This window comes from Phalangium opilio, unplaced genomic scaffold (genome assembly GCF_054372755.1).
Source record: "Phalangium opilio isolate 3A_F unplaced genomic scaffold, DU_Popi_V2 ptg000024l_1, whole genome shotgun sequence".
In the NCBI taxonomy this organism is placed as follows: Eukaryota; Metazoa; Arthropoda; class Arachnida; order Opiliones; family Phalangiidae; genus Phalangium; species Phalangium opilio.
This window is the reverse complement of record NW_028324155.1, coordinates 4,649,921-4,673,581: the sequence shown is the minus strand read 5'-3', so window position 1 is coordinate 4,673,581 and position 23,661 is coordinate 4,649,921. Positions and strand designations below refer to the sequence as shown.

The 23,661-nt window shown below is 39.7% G+C and overlaps 1 protein-coding gene and 1 long non-coding RNA gene across 2 annotated transcripts; one reads left to right on the top strand and one right to left on the bottom strand.

Moving 5' to 3' along the window:
* Positions 1–22,398, bottom strand: LOC149692309 (acetylcholine receptor subunit alpha-like). The gene is made up of 7 exons (XM_089868021.1): positions 21,722–22,398; positions 20,825–20,869; positions 11,728–11,837; positions 4,143–4,198; positions 3,944–4,068; positions 2,934–3,779; positions 1–2,821 (listed from the first exon to the last, which is right to left on the bottom strand). The coding sequence occupies exons 1-7, from the start codon at positions 22,292–22,294 to the stop codon at positions 2,654–2,656; spliced, it is 1,923 nt and encodes a 640-aa protein (XP_089724147.1). The 5' UTR covers positions 22,295–22,398; the 3' UTR covers positions 1–2,653.
* Positions 4,735–6,919, top strand: LOC149692310 (uncharacterized). Its single transcript, XR_016382670.1, has 3 exons — positions 4,735–5,065; positions 5,148–5,373; positions 5,462–6,919. It is a non-coding gene; the product is annotated as an uncharacterized LOC149692310 (long non-coding RNA).
* Positions 22,399–23,661: the final 1,263 nt, after the last annotated feature.

The window sequence follows — 23,661 nt, the reverse complement described above, 5'->3', positions numbered from 1 at the left end:
TTGGAAAGAGAAAGATCGAAGTTATTGCAATTTTTTTTATTGGGCTTTCGAAATGGAAACAGGAAAGAGACTAGTAGTGTCACTTTTTTTTATTTATTTTTTGTTACTTTTTTAGGTTTGAAAACCTTTTATTCTTTTGGTGTTGACATTTCTGCTTTATTTTTTTTTACTTCTTTTACGTCTTTATTATTTTTATTTATTTATTTATTTTTATATTTATTTCTTACGCCAGTAACTCTTTTTTATTCCTGTTATCGGATATTTTAGAGTTAACGGAAGGAAGCGTATGTCACAGCCGTTTCCTCCAAAATATCATCTATTTTATTTATTATTTAGTTTTTATTTATTTATTTTATTTTGTTTTGGAAACATTTAAAAACACGAACGTACACTTGAACCAACCAAATTAGGCAGTAGAGAAAAATACACCTTTAAAAGGAGGGCGAAAAGAAAAATTGAGTAATTTGTTTTATCAATTCTTCGACTAATTATAAAAGAAATCTGTATAGCGAAATATTCAGAAAGCATCTCCGAATGATTTAAAAAAAATTCATATTCGGAGTTATTTCCTGGATATTTCACTATGCAGATTGGTCTTATAATTAGTAAAAGAGTCGATATTAAAAAAAAACACCCGATTTTATTTTTCATTCTCCCTTTAAATAAACAATTTACAAGGAATCAAAATGATACATTTTTGTAAGATTTAAAAACATTTTTGTTTTCTTTTATTTTCTTTTTCTATTTTTTTCTTCTTAAAGAAACATTGTAAATTATTAATGATCATGAATAACATTTAGGAAAGATTCTTTGAACTAAATGGTTTAGTTCAAAACTAATGGATTAGGATAGGAAGAAATATTTTATAGAGGTTTTTTTTATTTTCTTATTATAAATTTAACAAAAAAATCGTTCCCTTTTATCTCATTAATGTCAACTACAGAGTATGAAGTTTGTCTAAACCATTTTTTTTTATTGTAGGTAGGCCTATAATATCGCTTTACTTCTTTTTACGAATTTATGTTCGAACAGTCTTCTTCAAAAAGTGTTTTTTTTTTCGATTCTGGATTTTTATTTTATCATTCTTAAACATTTTTATTAGATCGAATGAAAGCGATTAAAATCATCGCGGAGATTGGGCGGCTGAAAAAAATTCGACGAGGATAACTTTTCCTTTAATATATTTTTCTTTTAATCATAAAAAATATATTAAATTGGAGAGAAAGAGATAGAGAGCAAAAACTTCGTCTGGAAATATTTACGGTTTATGGCCAAGGCTTATATTATTATTAATAAACGTAAATACCCCCATTAACTACAGTTTAAGTTTTATAAATTCGAATTTTTTTCAGACGAAGAGGTTAAAGGTTAAAGGATGATATAGGCTGATTTTTTTTCGGGATATAACTTTCCCATAATCATCGCGTCAATTAGTTTTTTAATTATTTTATAATTGCATCGCTTCTGCATTACCATTATCGCGTAGTACCAATATCCATCCTTAAAACTATTAATTATTTATATAAATTATTTTAATTTTAATTTTAATACTTGGCGAATATAATCGTCTTTTCTTACTGAATATATATATAAGGTTTTGATTCGTTTCCCATTTACAAAACTCTTATAATTAAATTAAACCTAATTAATATATAGGTTTTGTTAATTAAGATCGCTATGGCGATATCTTCGGGATGGTTCTCCACCAGCCGTTGTTTAATATATTCAAATTATTTTTATGAATTTATTTTTATTTTATTTTTTCCTTTGGGGGTATTACCTGTCATCATCGTTATATTTTTAATTGGGTGTCCTCGCTTATACAAATACAAAAAATTAATTAATTTTTTTTTTCGAAACTATGATCAACATCTATATAATACGACTATCTATACGTAAGAATTTTACATCATATCCGAGCTTTTAATTTTTTTCTTTTAGGGGTAGGTCAAATTTTGAATATTGTTTTTTTTTCCTCAAATTTCATACACTGTAAACAATCAAAAAACGCTAATTTTTAAATCTAAAAATTCTATAATACAGTAATTTTAGACAATTGTGGTTTTGTATCGAAGAAAATACCACTCAAAACCTCATCAGGACAAACATTTCGAATTGGTTGGGGGGATAAAACTGAGATGCTTTTAGGCGCGGTATAAAATAAATTTGAAGCAGACCTGACAATTCTATAAATATAAAATATAATATTTTGTATTCGGATAAAAAGGAGAGCCGCGTATTTTCTGTTTATTTTCTTCAATGTCTTTTAGCAAAAAACCCGAAGCCATCCTTGTCGCCCGCTCGCGCGCGTCTATTTTGATCAATTTATCTAATAATTTATTTTTTTGTATGGAATTTGTTTTGTTATTTTCTCTTTAATAATTAGCTGCCATACAAGGGCTGACAGAGCTGAAGAATTTAGCCGAAAACATTTATCGGCTCCGAAACTGAAAAAATGAACGCTATAGGGTTTTGGTAATTCAATAGGAAATAAACGTATATGTAGCGACGCGCGATCTTGTTTTAACTGCGATTATTGATTTGAACGAGACCACAAACTTTTTCTTCGTGTCCATCTCTGGATGATTTTTGAATCGTGTCCGTCTCTAATTCTAACGTTCTACGATTGTTCTTATTTATCGCGTCAATCCCTTCAAATCCGTCCAATCTGAGATAGCTCGGAATCGATGGGTATTCTGTCGTCGTACAAGGAAGGAGCCTGCAAGATTATTCCGGCGGACCCCACCAAGCAGGCCAGAGTAAAAATCCAAAGGAAGAGTCGATCGAGGACCATGGCAACGTATTTCCAGTCTTCGATCACCTGTGTCAATGATACGCGAAAGCATACCCCTCAATGGTTAACACTCTGCGTGGGCTCTAGGATCGGCGGTTCTGCTCTACGGATATGTCTGATTGGGCCAATAAGGTCTTACGCTTAATTCCTCGTCGTCTTTCCTGATGTGTTCAGCGATGAATAGTATGCTACCTATGGCCTTTTGAATGTCCGGATGATACTGCTTATGCCTTCCATTGAGGCCGTTTAGTTCGGCCTCGGGCATAACATCTTCGCGGCCATTGTCGACGTGGTAGTCGACTCGGAGGCCGTCGAGTTGGTGGTCTCGACTGGAACGAGGCGCGTTGGAGAAAGACTCGCGCCTCAATTCGGAGGCGGCGGCGAAGCTCTTGATGGCGAACTTGGAGGCCTCGTTGAGGTCATCGTCACCGCTATAGAGCGGGCGGCGCATCAAGAGCAGTCGAGGCAGCATGTGAATGAAGACGCGACGAACCCACGGGGACATCTGGTGGGTCGAAGGAGAACGAAAGTAGACGTTCAGGACGCCTACCGTCACCGATATAGACAAAGTGACCAGGATCATAGTGAAGAGGAGATATTTTCCGAGGAGGGGAACCGCTAAAGAAGTCGGGGGAATAATTTCGGCCAGTAGCAAGAAGAAAACGGTCAAGGAGACCAGAATGGATATGCACAAGGTGACTTTTTCTCCGCTGTCCGAAGGTAAATAAAAGACGAGCACGGTTAAGAAGGAAATGCCGACGCACGGGATGATCAAGTTAACCGTGTAGAACAGGGTTTTTCGCCTCATCGTGATGTTGAAGGTGATGTCCGGAAACGGCTCTTCGCAACAGTCGTAATACTCCATGTTGTACGTGGCTGGCACCAATAGTATGTCCCATTCCACGCTTTTATAGAACTGAGAAAGATCGATTCCGATTTGGACCACCTGGGAACCTGCCTCCTGCTTGACGTGACGAAGGTCCACCTAAAGTCCAACACGGGGAACCCTCTTAGGTTCCTAACAGTTACTGGCTATCAGCACCCAGCCATTCGTCAATTTAAAACTAAACCTATCTACCCCCGCAACAATTAATATTTAAGGCTGTGGCGCTGATTGTTTAGGAATCCCCTCCCAGAACTCAAATTTACCTCGTGGCCGTCGTACGTCCACGAACCAAACTTCATCAAGCAGGATTGCTCGTCGAAAGGAAAATATTCTACGTCTATTTCGCATGTGCTTTTGTAAAGCGCGGGTGGTTTCCATACCACTTCGCCTGGGCAAACAAATAACCCATTGTTATTCACTCCATTCAACCTATAACCTTCTCAAGACGACGTTAAGCCTAACCTGTATAGTGGACTGTGGCTTTGGTCATGAGCGTCACTTCGTAATTGCCGTCAGCGCTACCATCCGTGAAGAAAGGGGAAGAAAACCGGGCGAATTAGCTTATTTCGCGTCATCTCCTTCAACCCCGCAAAACCAAACCGGGTCAAGTACCCACGCTAGCCAAGAAATAGGGACCCACTCTAGAAATATCGGACCGAAGAGCTTTCTAAGATCGAAGAAAGCTTTTTTACTCGGCTCTTTCCGCGATGCACTTGGCCAAAGGATCGAAATTGGTTTGATTGCTCGCTGATCCGTTATTGGCTTTCGGGACGCGAGTCCACACGTCCTCTTTCCCTATTCTAGCTCATCTGGTACACTGGCTACGCTATAACCGACAATAAAGCGGAAAACGGAGCCCCAACTTCACCCATAACCTTTTCTAAGGGGGTCTGGGATATTGGCTTTCGAAGCCATCTACTCAAAACACTTGAAAAGGGGACAATTTCACTTTGCTCTTAGAAAAGATTTGAAATTCGCGGTTTATTTTTTCATCCAGAAAAATATAAACGTCCTCCGTTGAAACTAGACGGCGTTATAAATATTTTTTAAGGCAAATAGAAATTCATGTTGAATTATAATTGTTACGAATTTCGTTTTAAAATATTCTAAAATAGTTGCAATGTAAAAGTGTAAAATAACTTCGCTAATATTTTAAACGAAACCAAATTGCCTACGCGTACATGTAGAACGTGGCGCGAGCTTCCCTCCCCCAGCCTAAAAACTTTCCTCCCCTATGCGGTTCGCGCCCTTTTTTGTGCCGGCTCGTCTTTGTTAGTCGGAGTGAAAGACGGTTAGAGAAATTGCCACGTTTTAATTTATGATTTCTTAAATTTAAAGTTAATTTAAGGTAATATACTTACGATTATTAGTGATTTTAATCCCCCGTAAGTACTTAATGCATTATTTTGATGGGATTAGTCATTTAATTCGTGAATTGTGATTAACGGGACGATTTTATGTTTGCAGATTTCCCCATTAATTTCTGAGACCGCCAAATTTTGTTCACGACGAGAACAGGCGGAAAGAAGACGCCATTAATGAACGTTGAAATAATTGAATTATTAGGGTGGCTGAGCCCGAGCCGAGACGATCATTGTGATTAATTGTAATCATTTTAATTTTAACTATGGCTAATAATTAATGCAAAGGGATGAGTTTAACCAAATTTATGGGAATTTGTCTTGAGATGAAGGTATATTTTAATTAAATTACAAGTTGGAAAAACCAAAATATTACCTCTCCGAGTCAAGAGGTCTACTACTACAAACTTATTTACCTAGATATGGAATTATTTCACTTTTTTGAAGTAAAAATTTACGAAATATTGAAGCAGTATTCCAAACATAGCGAATGTACAGTAAAGCAGACGACATTTTACATCCAATATGGATAAATCCTGGACACATGGAGATCAGTCAATGGGGAAAAGAACAGGAAATGAAGTCAACGCTTCAGCTGTTTACCGTATATTCTGATAGCTACATTCACAACTGGTTTGCAGTGTAAACACTATTGTCTCGTCTCACCTCAACAATACTCCTAGTTTGCCAACATGAAGGTTTACGTTAAATAACACCAAAGCTAAATTGTAGCTAGACGCACTAATAGTCAATGCGCACAATAAAGAGAATAATAAGTCTGTAGCTACTACCCGTTTACCATTAGCCCTTTTACTAATCTAATTGCCATCATGATCTTTTCTTCTATTATAAAATCTTAACCTGATTATTTAAGAGTGTGTTTAACTTTCGGTTCACTCTGAACCGTTAATGTCTCTTCATTTCAGACACGAAAATCAGAGCCAAAAGTTTATTTCACCTCAGGCCCCAATTATTTACTCTTTGTTTCACTAAGCCTATTGCGGATAAGACTTGTTATACCCGTCGGACTCTAGGTTTTAGTTTTCTTCAGGAAGTCACTAAACCAAGGATTATTCTATATACAGATGTAGTATAGCTTAAGTAATATATAAACATCCATTTCAAATAACAATATTAAAAAAAATCTTTGGAATATCAAAATGAAACAGAGCTCTAAAGCTACAAAAGTACTAAATGCATCATAATTACGAAAAATACTTCCACATTTTCACTTTATATTATGGAAAAAGGGAATATTAAGGTTTTGTATGATTTCTTAACACATCAACACAAGGCTAACTGCTAACGCGACGCACTAGTGTAACAATGGACGGACAGACACAGACAAAAACATAAGCTGCTTTTTAACTCTTTCCGTATTAATTTTGAGTTGAGAAACAAGATCATCTTAAATATTAAAATAAATATAATTAATATTAAATATTTTCTTCGTCAGTTGTTTGCCTTATTGAGCGTTACATCGTTTTGATAAAGAACAATTAAACATACTTGAGAGACTTGACTAATATTGGCGTTTGAAATGAAGCATACGCCGGTTGCTTTTCCTTACTCAAATAGGTAGTATATAAGGGTGTCGAACTACACTTTAAAGCAAGAACAACCGCAATTGCGAAAACCTTTGGTGGACAACCCACCCTAGGGAGGCTAGACGTTTCTCGTAACCCTAGCTGATCGCCGCGAATGTCTTAACCAAACGATGACGATGGAGTTAGAAGCCAATGAGACAGATTGGTGTCTATGTGGAATAGACGGAAGACCAGTAGATGGTGGTGTTTAGAAGCCAGTATGTACAGACTGGTGTCCAAGTGGAATGGACGAAGACCAGAAGATGGTGGTGATTAGAAGCCAGTGTGTACAGACTGGTGTCCATGTGGGATGGACGAAGACCAAGAGATGGTGGTGATTAGAAGCCAGCAAGTACTGGTGTCCGTGTGGGATGGACAAAGACCAGAAGATGGTGGTGTGAGAACTCAAGTAGAGGAGCCATTTCCGTGACTGTGAAATCAGTTCGGAAATGGCGAACACGTTTGCTCCGATTTGGAAACTGCGAACGCGGTCACGTGGGTGTAACAACAGACACACACACAGACAGACACACACACACACACACAGACAGACAGACACACATGATCGTTACAGAACCTCTCCGTGACATACGTCACTCGGAGAGGTAAAAAGTACAAATGCAAATGCAAATATTTATTTAATTTTTTTTTTTATTTTCAGATGCAACAACCGAATTTTAAATGAAAGCTACGAAATTTCATTAGCCATCTCATCTAGTGGAAGGAACTATCGACTTATTCAAATGAGGTCGCCGCGAAGATTGCCCTATTATTAAGCCTACTTTTGAATGCGTAATAATCATTGCGGTTGGCGCCACCTATTTGGCAATCGTTAGTAATAAATTAAAACCGCGGGAGAAGTATCACTGTAGGGGTTTTGGGGTTGATTTTTAATCAACCTTTGGAGTTACTATTCCACTGATAAGTGATAATCGGTCAGGAGATTGTGGTGATTAAGGCAGGGATGGGGGAGGTCATCACGTTTTGAAATAACCATTAAAGAGCCCTCGTAATTTATTCGACCGCTCTTTTGAGTTGAGCGATAGAGGGGGGGGGGGCACGGGGCCCCTCCTTCCAGTAATGGCAACCATTTTATTCCCGGGTAGCCAACTAATAGGGGATGGGTAGGTCTCTAAGTACTGTCTCATTTGCCACTGAGTTCAAAATCCGAGGACGATTAAGGTTTCGGGGGAGATTCCGTCGGGCTCGATTTGCTATGCAAATCCATCCTAGCTCCGAGCTTTTTTTAAAATGAAAGAAAAAGTCGGGGAAACTCGAGGGAGGAATTAAAAAACGCTACCACCATCGCCCAACAGCCACGAACAAGTACTACCCTGGGGCTTGATAGTGGTTGGGCGTTTGCCCACCCGGCTTTATAATCGAGGGGCGAGTTTGATTCCGAGGATGGGATGGTGTGGGATTGGAAGCGGGCGCAAATTTTGAACGGAGTGAGGGAATGTACTTGGACATCATTTCGTGGGGTGGGATACTTACCCTGTTGTAAGCACTTAAATTCCATAATTGGGTCTGGTTTATCAATGTTATTTGGTATTACAAAGGTATATTAATATTTTATTGGGTACTTTTTGGGCAAGTGTCCCTCCTATTTCCGAGACTTACGTCATCGTCTGTGATTATCTCTTAGCCACACTCTACCACCACCAACTTTAATCGGCATTCGCTTCAGCGAGCCGCGCGGACTTAGATAAAATTGGGGAGGGGGGGACAATGTCGGGGAAGGGGGGTTGGAATAAAAGAGGCTTGAATTTAAATAGGGGGATATAGGATGATACCTTTATGGATTTTTCGCGGGAAGGCGTAAAATTTATCGCTTAGAGACAGCCATTTTGTAATCCTTAAGACTGGACAATTATTTAGTATAATCTTGCACGGATCATTTCATCCCATTGTGTCCCTCTCTCTTTATATCCATCTATCCTTCCTGTCTCTTAAGGATATTGGAATATTACATCGAAGAGTCTATTTTAACACGAGCTCCACTTTGACTTAATCGCCTTAGCATCTTCTTCCCTTTTTCCGCCCTGATTATATAAATTAATCTGGTCCTTCTAGTGTGTTTGCCCAGATCCTTGTCAAATTTAATTCGTGCAAATCCATGAAAGGTCTTTGCAAACTAGCTATGCATGGCGTTGATTGTTTTCCAAGCATAAAAAAGAGACTCCGTCGAGTACGTTTATTCATTAAGATGTTTGGCGAACTCCTTATTGGTTTCGATTCAATTCAGTTTCAGAATTTGTTATTTTAGGCTTAGGGAAGACTTTAGGGAATAATTTCAACAACTCAATGAATTTGAACTCCTTTCTGTTCAGTTCAATTCTGTATTTAATTTCAACAATTCAATAATTTGAACTCCTTTCTGTTTAGTTCAATTCTGTATTTAATTTCAACAGCTCACTGAATTTCAACTCCTTTCTGTTTAGTTCAATTATGTATTTAATTTCAACAGCTCAGTGAATTTGAACTCCTCATCACGTTTAGTTCAGTTCAATTCTGAGTTTGTTAATTTAGGCTTAAGGTTTTCGGGATATTAAGTACGGAGTTTACTTTTTGGATTACCCATGGTCTTTCTCCGAAAAAGGCTTAAATTTACGGATTCCATTACGCCTTTCGATATTAATGTAACGTGACTTAGGAACCAGGGTCCCCCGTTGAGAGTCGGGGGAAAACCGTGATTTGGTCTATATGTCGCGCTGTAACATTGATAGGGGACCGGTGGTGTCTGTCTACAACACTTTTCCGTAAATTATCGAGTGTCATTGAAGGTAAAGAGCGCGTGGAGAATTCTTTTCTCGTGTTAAATGTCTGGTTTTATCCGCTAGTGAAAAGTCACAGGGATATGGGCTTGTTTATTAAGTATATATATATATATGTAGGTAGGTAGGGGTGAAAAGGAGTGAAAGTCGGGGAAGATCGGGTGCTCCTTAATGGAAAAGGATGATTGTCCTCTGCCTAGCTTCTTCCGTTTGCCTCTTTATAGTCCTGTCCGTGTTCTCTTGCCCGGGAAAAAGGGGAAAAGCGACTTTTAAAAGTCGACTCGAGACTCATCGGGTGGCGTGTCAAAGGCCGGAAATGGCCGCGCTCGCTCGTTCGCTAGCTGGCTCGCCACTGAGGACTATTTTTAATCGGCCAGGGTCACGACGAGGATTTCTCTTTTCTCCACGATGGCAAGCGCGTGTTTTTGTCTGGCCCTGTAGCTGTTAGCGTATACACTCTGTGGCACTCGTTTCGCCCGCCCAAGTATGGCTAGAGCTCCTGGGGCGAGTGGTGGTCGCTAGAGCGCGATGCGGATTTGATTGCGCCTTGATGAGGAAGTATTACACCGCCGGGACGCCCGAACCCCAAATGGACCATAAATATTCCAACGGATCTCGCCTTTTCTCTTTTGCCTATATGCCCTTATACGTCTGACCGAGAGGAAAAACCTCGCCTTGTTGTTTTTCTTCTTTAGTTTCTATATAACCGTACGTTGTTACGGCGTGCCCTCCGATGGGGTTCTCTCTCTCGTAACCAGACACGTTTTTCTGACACGACTCGTTTAGAAAAGAATATTTATTTTTCCATTTTCTCTTTCTCTTTCTCTCTCTCGACTAGCTCGGCTATGTGTGTGCGGTTGCCTCGGTTTTTATCATGCGGGGGTTTTTTGGTTTTAGTTTTAGCAAAATAAGCTAGAGAACAGAACCCATTCCCCTTGACGGAAATGTTTAATACCCCAGGCCTGATTTTCACTCCAACTTACTCTTCTTCTTCTCCTTTCCTTCCCCCCCACCGCTTCATATTCATCCCCCCCTCCCAAAACCTCTCTTGAAAGTCGAGCTAATTAGATCAAAACTTATTTCGACGGGGTAAACTTTTCCTCCCTCCCTCCCTCCTTCCCTTCCTCTTTTGGCGCGATATACTATTATTTATCTGACGCCCCAGTTCTTAAATAAAAGGTATAATTTTAGGATGGATTAGTTTTGCCACTTTTACGCTCTCTCTGAATTCCCCCGGATGGACAGACAAGAGTCAGTTGGCTATGTCCCTACAATATATATATATAGACCCTCTCTAGATAATGAAGCATTCCCTATGGAATTCCCAACGAAAACAGTGCGCAAAATCGTTTTATTTCCTCTTTCTCTTATATACTATATAGAAGTTGATTACGCGAAGTAGTTGCAATCTTGCCATTATTACTCCCAACAACAACATTATTTGGGATTGGCATCATTTATGTAAGAAGAATTAGAAGTATTTCTACTTCCTTGTCTGAGACAAATATGAGCTATTCATTTCGATTATTACCTCGTGTAATCAACTTCGGTTTATAGTCGTATTCCCCGCTAGGTTCTCTGGAAACTAAAGCAAAGCAAGCATCGGGGTTCTCTCTCTCTCTCCATCTAGTTTATATAGCAAGCATCCGCGTCCCTTTGGATCCCGTTGCGTATTGAGGTTTAACCGCGAGGGCAAAAGAGGTGAGAGAGAAAGAGGGGGGAACGTCAAAAATGTATTATAATCTTCCCAATCGGGGCTTTCGATCCGCGGTACCCGACGGTAATTACATCTGGCAAACTCCTTCCCTTCCCTACCCTTTAGACCAGAGCCTTAACAGAAGGTACTGTTAAGAGAGAGGTCAAAGGTCGGAAACGTATACCACCACTATTCGCTCTCTCTCTCCCGTCTCGTCTCCTTCCCCCATCCCCTTTCCTAAAATAATGGCAAATTAGAAAATTAGACCGCGTACTTCCGCGGTCTCGGGATCTAGTAACCAACCACCTTTACAGTCTGATGTTGGAACAACCAAACCGACCCGCTCGCTATAACTTTGGCTCTTTCCAGAATCGAAAATCGGCTTATCTCACGCACGTTCCGCCAAAATGGTTAAGCTTAACTCGTTAGAATCGTAACTCTCTCACTGTCTCTACTTCCCCTCTCAAGTTCTCAACCGCGTTTAAGTATAATCGGAAACCAACCAATTCTAAAACTGTTTTCAATCTAACTGATAGATATTTTCAGGAATGGTTAGAATTATATATAGGCTTAGCGTAGTTGCGATGATTGGAGGAATTTATAAAGTTGATTTTATCTGATGGTGCTTACTTGTTGAAGAGTACAATGTCGGGTAACCATATGTGTTCCGCCGGCACATGTATCATCTCCACACCGCCGTAGTCTTTGGGTTGCCATGTTAATTTGTAGTCGTCCCACCACTTCCAAGCGTATTTGTGTAATGAGAAAATGGGATAGAAAAAATTGGATTACAAAGTGGTATATTTTATTACTGACTATTTGGGATAGCTCAAGAAATTGTTGGAGCGCTACGTAGTACGTAGAGCGGAAAAATCCTTGCGGTTTAGTAAAGATTATGCCAGACCATCTGGGTTTGCGCCTGTAAGTTTTTTTTTTGAAGCACTACACCGCGGCGAGTTAGTTTATTTTCGGGGCTACAGCATGATATTCCCCTTTTATTTTGTCGTTTTCTTGGTCCAGAAAATTTCGTTTTGATCTGGACCTTTTGTGTCGCGTCGGTCGCCAAGCCCCCCCCTTCACCAATTTTTATATATTCTTGATGTATATATATATATATATTTTCTTATAAAAAGGAGGGGGTTTCTAAGAAATAAATTGGATTCTCCGATATTTACGTATATACAAACTTTTTTATAGAGGAGGACCCCCAACATGTTTTTTTTTTACGTATAGAAAAATCGAATCGCGTTTGGGAATCGTTTCGACTTTAAAAGTTGCCGAGCTTCTCTTAAAAATTCTTGGGCAAACTTTTTCTCTCTATATGTACTGGGCGTTTTTATATTCCGGTTTAAGTTGTTTGTTCGGTGGGATTTTTTTTTTCTTCTTTACTTATACTACTTCTTCCTTTACTTTCCTTTATCCCTTTCGTTTCTCAAGTAAATAACGTAAGAGTTTACTAGTAGGAGACTATTTTTTGCGTATCTAGTCACGATTTCTTAAGAAATGGATTTTGGATCAGCTTCACTGACTTCGATCATATAAGAAGAATTGTCGAGTTTATTCTCAATGATGTATACTTATGTTTTGTATTTTTTTCTTCCTCCTCTTCACTCACTTCCTCTTACAATTTGTAATCTCATTTCCAAGTTTAGCTCTCTTTCTAAGTTTAGGTTTGATGGTCTCTTTACTTTTGAAAAACTTAAAGAGTAAACTTTGTAAAACTGTTTTCGCGGTTTGGGTTTTCTCTTTTTTTCTTCTCGCGTTTTTTTGCCAAGTTTCTTGATATAATCTTGACCAAAATGGGTAGGCCTATTTTGGACAATTTTTTTCCCTTTCGCCTTGTGCGTACGTGTTTGTTTGAACACTTACAAATATAACCAGGAAAAAACAAGCGTTCGTTCGATATCCCATTAAGGGAACCAAATATACAGATGCTGCATATACTAGATGTGTTGGTGGACGCTTATTTTTTGGGGAAGGGGGTTGTTTTTCCCCTGGTTTTCATAAACTTAATCGGGTTATTTGTCATTGTCAGTCGTGGCGTGGCGTGGCGCTTGGAACACCTATTACCTATATATAGTGATCGACTCTTAACCCGGTATACAACCTCGCTCAGCCTTGGGTAATAACCGTGGACCTATATAGTGGGGTTATACGAAAAGTTTTGACTGATGTTTTTTCGCGCATCCGCGGCTAGCTACCACTCTTTTCTAACCTATATAAGACTAGTATAGAGTCCTATAGAGTAATTCGGTGGTCCATCTCGCCTTCTTCGACCACGGGGCTGACCATCACCTTCTCTCTACTCGTTCTCTTTGACACTTCCGTGATGAATTGCGCTCTTCGTCTTCATTTTTTGGGGAAAGTTTTCTTCCGTATTTTTGCACTTTTTTTCTTCTCTCTCAGCTACACGCGCCGCCTCTAGGCCAGCAGTATAAACTTTATACTTCTTAATACTCTTTCTCGCGGATGTAATAGAAGGTAGGAAGGGTTTTTTTTGTGGGGAGGGATTAGGGAAGTGGACCGTACTCTTAGTTCCGTTTATCGGATGGTGTATCGAGGTCGATGCTTCGTATAATATAATATAATATAGTATCCCAAACCGGCGTCTTGTATATCTATCGAATATTATACCATTTAATGAAGGATGGTTTCTTTGGTAGAACGGCCTTATTCCGTCTATTTTCACCTTTACTCCGTCACTTCCGGCTAACTGTAACTGTGTTGCCTAAGGTGTCAACTCAACAAACTGCCTAACGGGGGGAGTAAAGAGATTTAAGGCTAAACCATCCACGTCCTGATTCGCAAGGTTGTTAAATCTATAGTTTTAATTTTAAGCCTTAACTCATTTAACTCAATTTTAAAATTCCTTATCGATGATCATCAAGTTGCTAAGCCTAATTCGAATAATTTAATTAGTTATTATTTAAAATGACTAATATCGTAATGAGATCTCTTTAGTTTGCGTATTTGTTCCTAATCTAACGTAATTCGAGAATACTGCAATTGGTTTTGAAATCTCTCTTAAGATCTTAAGGGATAAATATTAAGAAAATGGATATTAACCACTCTGTAATTTGGTATTCTCCCTCCCACCATCTTTCAGTCATGTCTCTCTATTCAGTCTTGTTTAATCCCTGAATTCGGCGTAATCGGACAAGACCCATTCGAAAAGCGTTCTTAAGCATTTTGATTCCGCAAACATCGTTAATTAGGGAAACATTTTGCTCGGGCTTTGACATGAAACGTCTCTTTCTCTCTCTCTCTCTCTCTCTCTGTCTCCCCTCTCTCTCTTTCGGCTTTTCGCTGACAAACGCCGAATGCTTCTGTGTTCTAACGCAACGAGCAAGGTCTAACGAGACCGATCTATATACACCTAAATTGGCATATCTATACCTCCCTTTCGCTTTCATCCTTCGTACGTAGTCTTTCCATCATCATCATCTCCAATGCTCCTTTTCGACCTTCCACGGCTTTCACCGCGTTATTATAATTCGACTATGGTATAAGGGGGAAATATCTCGCCAGATTTAATATCAAGACCCCCCCATCCCCCGAAAATTATGACGGAATCTTCGAGGCTCGTTGAAAGCGAGCTGTATATATACGTAACCCCTGCACCATTCCCGGAGTGATGACGAAAAGCTACGCTATTGGCATCATAGTCTCGGGTATGGTGGTAGACACCGAGGAACGTTTCTCCTCTCGACAATTGTTGTATCCGAGTACAATGCCTTTCCACCGATTCTTCCCCCCTCCCGAACACAATAGATTTCGATAACTGGACGCAATCACCGGCGGCGGTAATTAGCCTTCTCTAGCTGGCTCTATCTGGTTGGTGAGCCACGGCGGGCCTCTTCCACGAGAATCTCCGGATAATCCGGAAAGCGACCATTCTCAATCCTCCTTCCTAACGTGACGTTACTTACCCCCCCCCCCCGGAGGCTATCGCCTTTCCCCGCGTCCAACGCGTGAAGTTTCACTAGTGGGATCAAAGGAGAGATTGTCCCCTATACTAGTGCGAATGGCATGACCAATTCGATTATGAACTCCAAAGACAAAGCCTCCTATCCCATTTTCTAGAAACCAACTCGGCTTTTCTCTTCATCCCCATACACGCGTGGAGCGAACCTTCTCTTAGCACTAGCAAGATCCCCCTTTAATTGTCTTTAAATTCCGCCCACCTCGCGGATGGTTCCATCCTCTTTGGGAAAACAAGGAGGCTTTGAATGGATCCGGAACAATTTTTTTTCTTCTATTCCTTACCTCGCGGTTCAATACCAAAACATTTCTCTCTCTCTCTCTCTCTCTCTCTCTCTCTCTCTCTCTCTCTCTCTCTCTCTCTCTCTCTCTCTCTCTCTCTCTCTCGTTATTCTCTCGCCGTTAATTGAATGTTTTCCATTGGAAAGGGGGCCCTTTCGACTGTTTGGTAATTAGTTGGATGTTAACGGGGGTAGTATTATTATCGGCTTATACCGAACCCGAATGCGACTTTAATCCCGTAAAGAAAGGCAAGCGCAATCGATACTAAAATGGAGGGAAGGGAGGTTGAAAGCGTAAAAGGGGCGTTAAGTTTTGGAAACGAATACAGTGCACTCGTATTTGTTTCGCTTGGCTAATATCGGAATAATAACGCTTTTAATTTGACGCTCGAGGCCAGTTTCTCTCTCTCGCCTTCTCTCTTTGTGTTAATATTTTAAAAGTATTGACTCGAAGCACGCATTAAGAAAACCTTTACACGGCCATACTCCCTTTCAAAACTTTGCCACCCTCTACACGTGATGTTGTGGCACGTATTTTCAAAAGGGGAAAAGTCTGTCTACGATATAACCGACACAATAATCAATTAAAAACCTTGTATAATGAACCATGTTTTTCAGACACTTAGTAAAGGTTCAAGTTAGTGAATGGTTGGTAACAATCAATATGATGTAGCTTTTTTTTCCGTTTTGGATCGAATGTAATGCCGAATCGTGTAGGCGCGAGTTGTCCCATCTCCGTTTTATCCGAGGGAAAATCGTTTCCGAAAGGGTTGTTCCGTTTCCAATTGGTTCGCTTCTCGGGGCTATTTTATTACCGTCAATAAATATATAGGAGTGTGGCACTTGCCCAGAAACGTTTCGTAGTTCGGACAAAGCTAAGAGACGAGACTGTACTACTAGAGTAGAGCTTTCGCTTTGGCTGGATTGAAATCCCAATTATTCGCTCCATTTGGGCCGGGTTTTGGCTTGGCTATTGGCGAGGGGACTAATCAGTCATAATTTCCCTGGTCGCTTTTAAGGGGACTGCAGAACTAGCTGGGCCCATCCAGCCACTGACTTAGTTTCTAGTTGTAGAGTGAGCCAGCTAGGTTACGCTAGCTTAAACCCTTCTGGATTTTGGGAATGAGCCAAGGCAGCTAGTTCGCTTAAAGCTTTTCGTACGTACGTTGCCAGTCGCTTTCGGAAAAGATCAGAAACGACTGTTTCGCCTCGCCAGTTTCCTCTTAATAACCTCATTAAGTGACCGGCCGGGGAGGTATAGTATCGTTTTAACCCCGCATCCCTTCGCCTTCCTCCGTGGCACACCATTGGCACGCGGGCCATTCCGAATTTTACACAGCGACTTTCGTACGTTGGGATGATGGGGACAACCTTACTACTACCAAAGGGACGAATTTCTCCGAAATTCTCTTATCATTGAAATTGTCGTACAAGCTCACCCCCTATCTCATTTATAGGGAACCTCGCTATGTATGGCCCAGGTCTAAACTGTTTCCCGATAATAATCGTTTCTCCCAGCATCCCATATCAGTTTGGCCTTCCCTGGGTTGCTTCGTGACCGTTTGACTTCTCAAACGAACGAACAACCCTTTCGTACTGTACGTTGCAAAATTTGCCTTTTATTTTTCCGGGATAACTTGGTTTTATAACCCGTTCTCTCGCTCCCGCGTCATTCAAAGTCGTAATTTTCCTAAAAGTTTGCCGAAAATCGAATAAAGCCTTCTTTTTATACGTAATTTGGTAATTTTGGTTGCGGGTTTGGTTTTCCTTGTGTTATTATTAGATGGAAGTCACGGTGACTTTGGTTCCAACTTCCTAAGTGTAGGTTGTAAATTTATTCGGTTATCTAAATGACCAAGTTGTTTTTATTTTATTTTCTGTTTTTAATTTTCTTATTTTAGTTAACAAACTTGGAAAATGTATGCAAACATTTACAGTTTGAGATATGATTATTTTTGAAGCTAATAAGCCCTGTTTCATAAGTTTTCATAAGTTAGGCTTAGCAGTTTTTGATACAACGTATAGGGAAAAAAAGTCAACTAAGGTGATGAATGTATCTTTTCAATATTTAGAGACAACCTCGCTTAATAGGAAACCCTCGTAAATCAAATTTTTCTTGTAAACATATCTCGCACCATCTTTACAAACGCGTTAAGCCTCGTCTATTCAAATTCGCTTTATATTTTAGCCTATATCCTCTTTAACAATTTTGTCTTCTTTCGATATGTTACGAGACTGTTATTTATCACCAAACAAATTTAGATATTGGTATTAAAGAACCCATGGGTTACTTGACAGTAAAGCCAAGGCTAAGCGGATTGTTATTTAACCAAGACCTCTGGTAGTAAAGAAAACTTTCGCGATACATTCATGGTCTCCATACGTAAATTAAAAAAAGGTAAATTAGGAATCTTTGCATTCGAAAGAAGATGGGAAGTTGAAGAAAACCTCTTCCTTTTTTTTCATCTTCTTCTTGACAAATTTTTCTTTAAACGCTTCTTGTCCAAATCCAAATTCCTTAATTAAATGCGTGGCTAGAGTCGGAGTATTTTAGCTAATGGAATTAAAATTACATTTGCCGCTTTGGATTTAGAACTAGGGGTGGGGGAGGGGTAAATTCCCAACCCAATCTCGCATACATCCCTGAGCAATGGTTGCACTCCGAAAAAAAGATGCTTCACTCGTGTCTGTACTCTTTTTTATTTTACTTTGTCTTTTCGTTAAGGGAAAGAATAAAACTAAGAAAAGAAGGGGGCGGGGTTATGGAGAATCGGGCTTTTGAAGGAAGGAAAGCTAAGGTACGACGTGAATATGTTCAATTCAAAATGAATATGTAAATAGGTTTATTATTATTTTTTTTTAACTAAGGTAACGTAAAGAGAAATTAATTTTCTCCCCAAGTTGGAAGCTTACTGAAATGTTTTTTTTAGTTACGTTACAATATTCTTTGGTAAGATTAAGTAAATTCATGTTGGCGCGGTTCCAAAATGACATTAGCATTCGGTAAGAGACCGCGTCACTTTAAGATGCTATATAACCAAATACGAAAAGAGAGGCATAAAAAATTCCCCGAGCAACATTTCAAGAATTCCGACGCGTATTTGTTTTTAAAGACGCTTAGCGTTGGATACTGACGAGTACTCACTCGTTTTGTAAGTATTAATACTAACCAAAGAGAGAGGCACGACTCGCGTCTATACTACCTATAGCTTCTTTCGCTTTCTAACACTTCAAAGGGCTTAATAATAATGGAAGCCTTAAGCCTCTTCTTTTTCTTCATCCACGTTTTCTAGATTTTATTCTTTTTCTTTTTCATTTTCTTTCTTTGAGACTCACGGTTTTAAGTTTCCAGGAGACCCTGTTCTTTTCCGCTGTAAGAAGTATGGTGGTTCTTACCGGGGACTTCTTTAGCTTTTAGATTTTTAATAACTTTTTTTTTAAATCAAGTTTAGGGCTAAAGAAAATGTTTCCTTCCGAAATAGTATCGTGTCACTTTGGTTTTTAAAGTTTCCAGTGTTGATTTCCTTAAATAAAAACCTTGATTTTTCTGTAATTTTTGGGATTAAAGTGTGGCAGAAAAGATAACTTGCGGGGGAATCTATCTATGGAGATTTCTCATAGCCCCTGTAGAAATGTTTTACCCGCCTTACACGCGTGTTCCGGAAGAAGCCATCTTTAAGGCGTTATTAATAATAATCCAGTAAATTTCTTATCCTTTATCAAATGTTAGACAACACTTTCTCGGAAATGAGATGAAATTACTTCCGCCCACGTTTTTTTTGCTTTTTTGGAATGTGTATGTACCAAGAATCTCGAAAAGTATTTTCGATGCGGGGTTGGTTGTTCAATAAAAAAGGCATTTTCATTTCGACAAACTAATATATAAGTGACCACGAATACGCCCGCCTTTTGTTCGATCCTTTGTCTCTCTGTCCTCGTAACCTCAAAGATCTCCTATTATTTTTCCCCACCCCTTCTTTCTATTTCTGAAAAGGCCTAAGATGACGAAGGTCGTTCTTAGCTTCGTGATCGTTTTTTTATTTTTAGCGGTTACCTTAGGTACGTAGTTACCAACCTTAATCCCGTCGCCACCTAGTGGCCGAGATAGACAAATACAACACGTACGTCATTCTCGCGGGGCCTGATGGTTGGTTTCTGTTTTATTCTGATTTTTGTACCTTCGGTTTTTGGTGAAATTTTTGGGTGAAAAATTCCATACTAGGTTGTTTTTTTTTTTTCGTATGAATAGTACATTCGGGAATTCCTTTCCCAACTTAATGTTTTTCTCGTATATTTTCTACACCAATCGGAATTTGACCTACAACATTAAGCTTAGTTTATCGCTTATATACGTAATATGTAGAGTAAACTCCGATTGGTACCGAGTTAAGAGAGTGGCTGCTAGAAAGGAATGAAAAAAAAAGAAGGAAATTTCCTTGGAAAAGTTTTGACTAATATACAACCGCAGAAATGGAGAAATAACCGAGAATGAAAAAAAAAGAAAATTTAAAGCGCTCGCGAGAATACTAGGGGAAAACGCTTGAAATAAGAATCTTGTATTTAATTTCCAACGAATTAAAATGTACGTTGGATGTATACGAAATGAAACGCTATATGTTGTTATTTAAGTTGAAGGAAGTAAGGAAGGGTACGTCTGAAGATGGCGATACGCTATTGTAAGGAATAATTCCACGCGCTAGCCCAGTTTCTAAGGAAAGAAAGAAAGTGGTTGGGGTCTCGCGCCGCTATGAATAAATCTAATTTTGAGCATCTTCATCTTTTATTCTTCTTCCCTTTTCTTACGTACTTTCCTATTCTCTCTCTCTTCTTCCGTAATTTTCTTTATCATGCTTAGCTAGCTAATGGAAAATTTTCTCTGATTTCTATTTTTCGGATTTTCTTTTTTTTTTTTTTTCACTTCCTTTCAAAGAAATCTTTCAAGAGGTTTTTAAGGTCGTTCCTGAAACAGTTTTTTTTTTCTTTTTTGATTTTATTCTAGAATTTCTTAACGAAAATCTTGTAGAAATCTTTTGGGGGCAAAAGAAGGGGAAATATTATTCGCAATTTAGATTTCTTTCTTTCATATTTTTTTTTCCAGTTTCAAATATCTCTTAATTCAACTAGTTTTCGAGGCGATAAAAGCCCCATCACTTTAGCCTGTTATTTTACATTTTTTATTTATTTTTTTGAACTTTTTTATTATTTGGGGTGAAAAACTTTATACCCTTGGTGTAATGAATTAAAATTCGGTTTAACATATTTAATTTGGAAGGTCTCTTTTATAGAGTACTTTGGCATAATTTTTTACCACTTGCAAATTGGTTGCGGGAATATCAATGAAGTGGTTTTAATTAAGTTAGTTACTAGGCACGTGTAATTAATTTTTAAATATAGTTTTATCATGAGCTTGAGTTCATCTTTTAACAGTTTTATTTAATTTATATTTAAGAAAGACAAAAGATTACCTGTTCCAGCCATATATTAGTCGACATCACCTGCTGTTTTAAGTTCTGAAATTAAAAAAAGGGACATTTTTGCAATTATCAAATTAACTCGAGAGAAACCCCCAATTTATTTCCCATTTTATTTGAGAACCACCACGAATAGGAAAAAAAAACTAATTTGATTCATTTAGTTTTAATTAGAAGAAATTGCTCGGGGATATCCATTTATGACGTTGAATAAAAGTCATTAATCTCTGCCTTCCCCCTTCTACCCCCCCGGGGAGGGATGGTGGCTAATGGCAATTGACAGCGTTTTTCCCACCAGAATAAAATGATAGAATGTTCTCTTTCAATAGATTTCGCGCCAAGTGGTAAAGGCGCCAGTTATCAAATGAAAAAAAAAAATAAAAATGAAAGCCAATACCGTGTAGCTAGCTTAACCCTGATTTGTTTAGCTCGACAGCTTTTATTGATTCTTGACGGTGCTACGTAGAAACCAAAATGCTTCAGTCGGTGACTAGCTTAAATTAATCCTGCCAGATTTATTTTATTATTTTCTCTCACTGACCTACATACCGCGTTTGAGTAGCGGTATTTCCAGCAGTTGGCTTGTTTATGTTTTGTAGACTATAACGGGTATCGATACATCGATTAGATTTTGACAGTTACGAGTGGCCGAGGCTTAAACTATTAGTTTTTATTTTGTACAAGAGGTTTAGTTCGTATTAAATGTTGGGATGCGTAGTTTGATGATGAAAGGCGAGCCACGCGGGAAAGTAAAGCACGTGCATGCGAGCGGGGATGTTTTTTGTTGGCGGCGCCAGCGTAGCGACGAAAGTAGAAAGGCGGGTGTGTGTGTGCGTGCACGCGAGCCAGGAGAGAAAAAGTAAGAGAGATAGAGAAGGTGTTCGGACTTACGATATCGATGAGTTGCGAGAGTTTGAGGGCGATTTTGACGATGAGTTTGCTGGAGTGGTTTCCGACGGGTCGGATGAGTCTGTTGTAGTCGCTGAGAAGATCATCGTGGAGGCGTTTGGTGTCCGCTTTGGCGGAGCCAGACTCGGGCCATGTGACGAGGAGCGAGAGAACGAGCAAGGCTAAGGGCGGCCGGAGGCGCGAGAGGACGCGAAGAAGCTCGCTTCCTCCCACACCCCGGCCGCCGAAACCTCGGCTAGCGCGGATGCTGCTAAGGCCCGGACATGTTGAGGCCGAGGACGCCGTCGTGTTGCTGTTTGAGCGAGTGCCGTACGAAAACAAGAAGTTCTTCTTGTTGGGCGCCCTTTGCGGAGGATCTCTCGCGGGTCGACGGATCGTCCGGTCCACGAAGCTGACCCTGGATTTCATGCCCTTTTTTTTCGGGGGTGTTTCGACACCTGCCGAAAAACGGGGGGAGGAGCCTCTTAGCGAACGGAACCCGAAAGCGCCCCGAAAGCGACGACTTAGTAGAGCCCGAACTGCTATTTCGCCCACCCGCCTTACTCTTAGCGCCATCCGACGGCGCCCATCGGGATGCCCTTATCGATCGGGATTCTCGGAGGCTGGAAGACCTAGCCAGAGAAGACAGAGAGGAGGTTCCTCTTCCGCGCAGTCTCACTGCCTCTCCGCGTCATTTCCCGTCCCCCTCCATTTCGACCCCCTTTAGTCCCCTAGAATTAGAGAGAGAAAATGACGTCATCACCACTGACGCCTAATCCAGAGAAGGGGGAAGCGTTGGGGAAAAAAGTGGCGCCTTTGTAAATTCGCCGAATTAAAACTGATTTAATTTTTTTTAAAATGTAATTTAATTATCGGTCTAAATATGCCTATGGCAGCTTAATTAGTTAGCTTCGTTGGGACAATCGTGTCAGGGTTTTCTTTCGTGGTTCCTTTGAATGCCTTAAGGAAGTGGCCGGGGGCGGATTGACTGGCACGGGTCGCGTGTTCTTCCCCGCACACTCAGCGATAAAAAAGATCTCGAGAAGGAGTGTAGGAATATAGTAGTCAATTTTGAAGAACGATTCCTCTTCGGGGGATATAAAAAAGAACAAAACAAAGTTTCGAAAATATAAGTAAAAAATAAAACCGAAACGAGTCTATGGTATAAAAGAGAAGTAGGTAGACCTCCTTCTAAAAAGGAACATTGAAAGGAGAATAAACATTACTCACTCGAAACTCTCGTATTATTGAACAGTTTCTTTTATTGTCGCTGCGCGGCCAGCTCTCCACCAACCCCACAACCAACCTTCAACCTCTATCCGGAAAAATTTTCTACCGGGAGACTCACTCTGAAGTAGAGGCTCTTTTTTCTCTCTCTCTTTCTCCTTTTTCGTAATAGCTGGAAGGCGCAATTGAGAAAGATAATAACAATCAATCCTTCAAGCCTATTGAAATGGCTATTCGATTATATCTCACGTATTTTCTCGCTCTATTCGCTTTGAATGTACCTCCACCATCTTCTCTCTCTCCCTCTCTACCTTATTCCTTTTACTCTTTTTCGTTCTTCTGTGTTATTTTTTTTTTGGATCCAGAGTGTACCTGCAGTATAGCCGCTTCACCAACCTTTATTGCCCATCCCCTATTTTCCAACAACGCTGCATGCAGTTGGTACACCAGAATCTTTCCCATGCAAGGTTTTAGCCCGGGGAATGCGTCGTAACTTTTTAAGGCCTTTCCCGCCTTTTCTTATACTTTTCACCCCAACAATGAGAAAAAGTAGGCCTAAATTATAGCCAAGAGAATAGGCATCTACCCCTTTTATTCTTTCGCCTAGACTGTTTTTAGCCGTTTTATTTCCCTCGTTGTTATCCTCGGACTTTTCTTGTTATGATAACAAATTAATGCGGAAAGAATTCCTAGAGCTAAGAGGATCGTCGGTTTTT

What these genes read in the sequence shown, in the direction of transcription:
- LOC149692309 (XM_089868021.1), bottom strand. Translation starts at nt 22,294, where the DNA reads ATGGCGCTAAGAGTAAGGCGGGTGGGCGAAATAGCAGTTCGGGCTCTA. An exon ending in GACATTGTACTCTTCAACAA is followed by an intron (nt 4,199 to 11,727) that starts GTAAGCACCATC and finishes CACGGATGGTAG; the next exon opens with CGCTGACGGCAATTACGAAG. An exon ending in GGACGTACGACGGCCACGAG is followed by an intron (nt 3,780 to 3,943) that starts GTAAATTTGAGT and finishes GTTGGACTTTAG; the next exon opens with GTGGACCTTCGTCACGTCAA.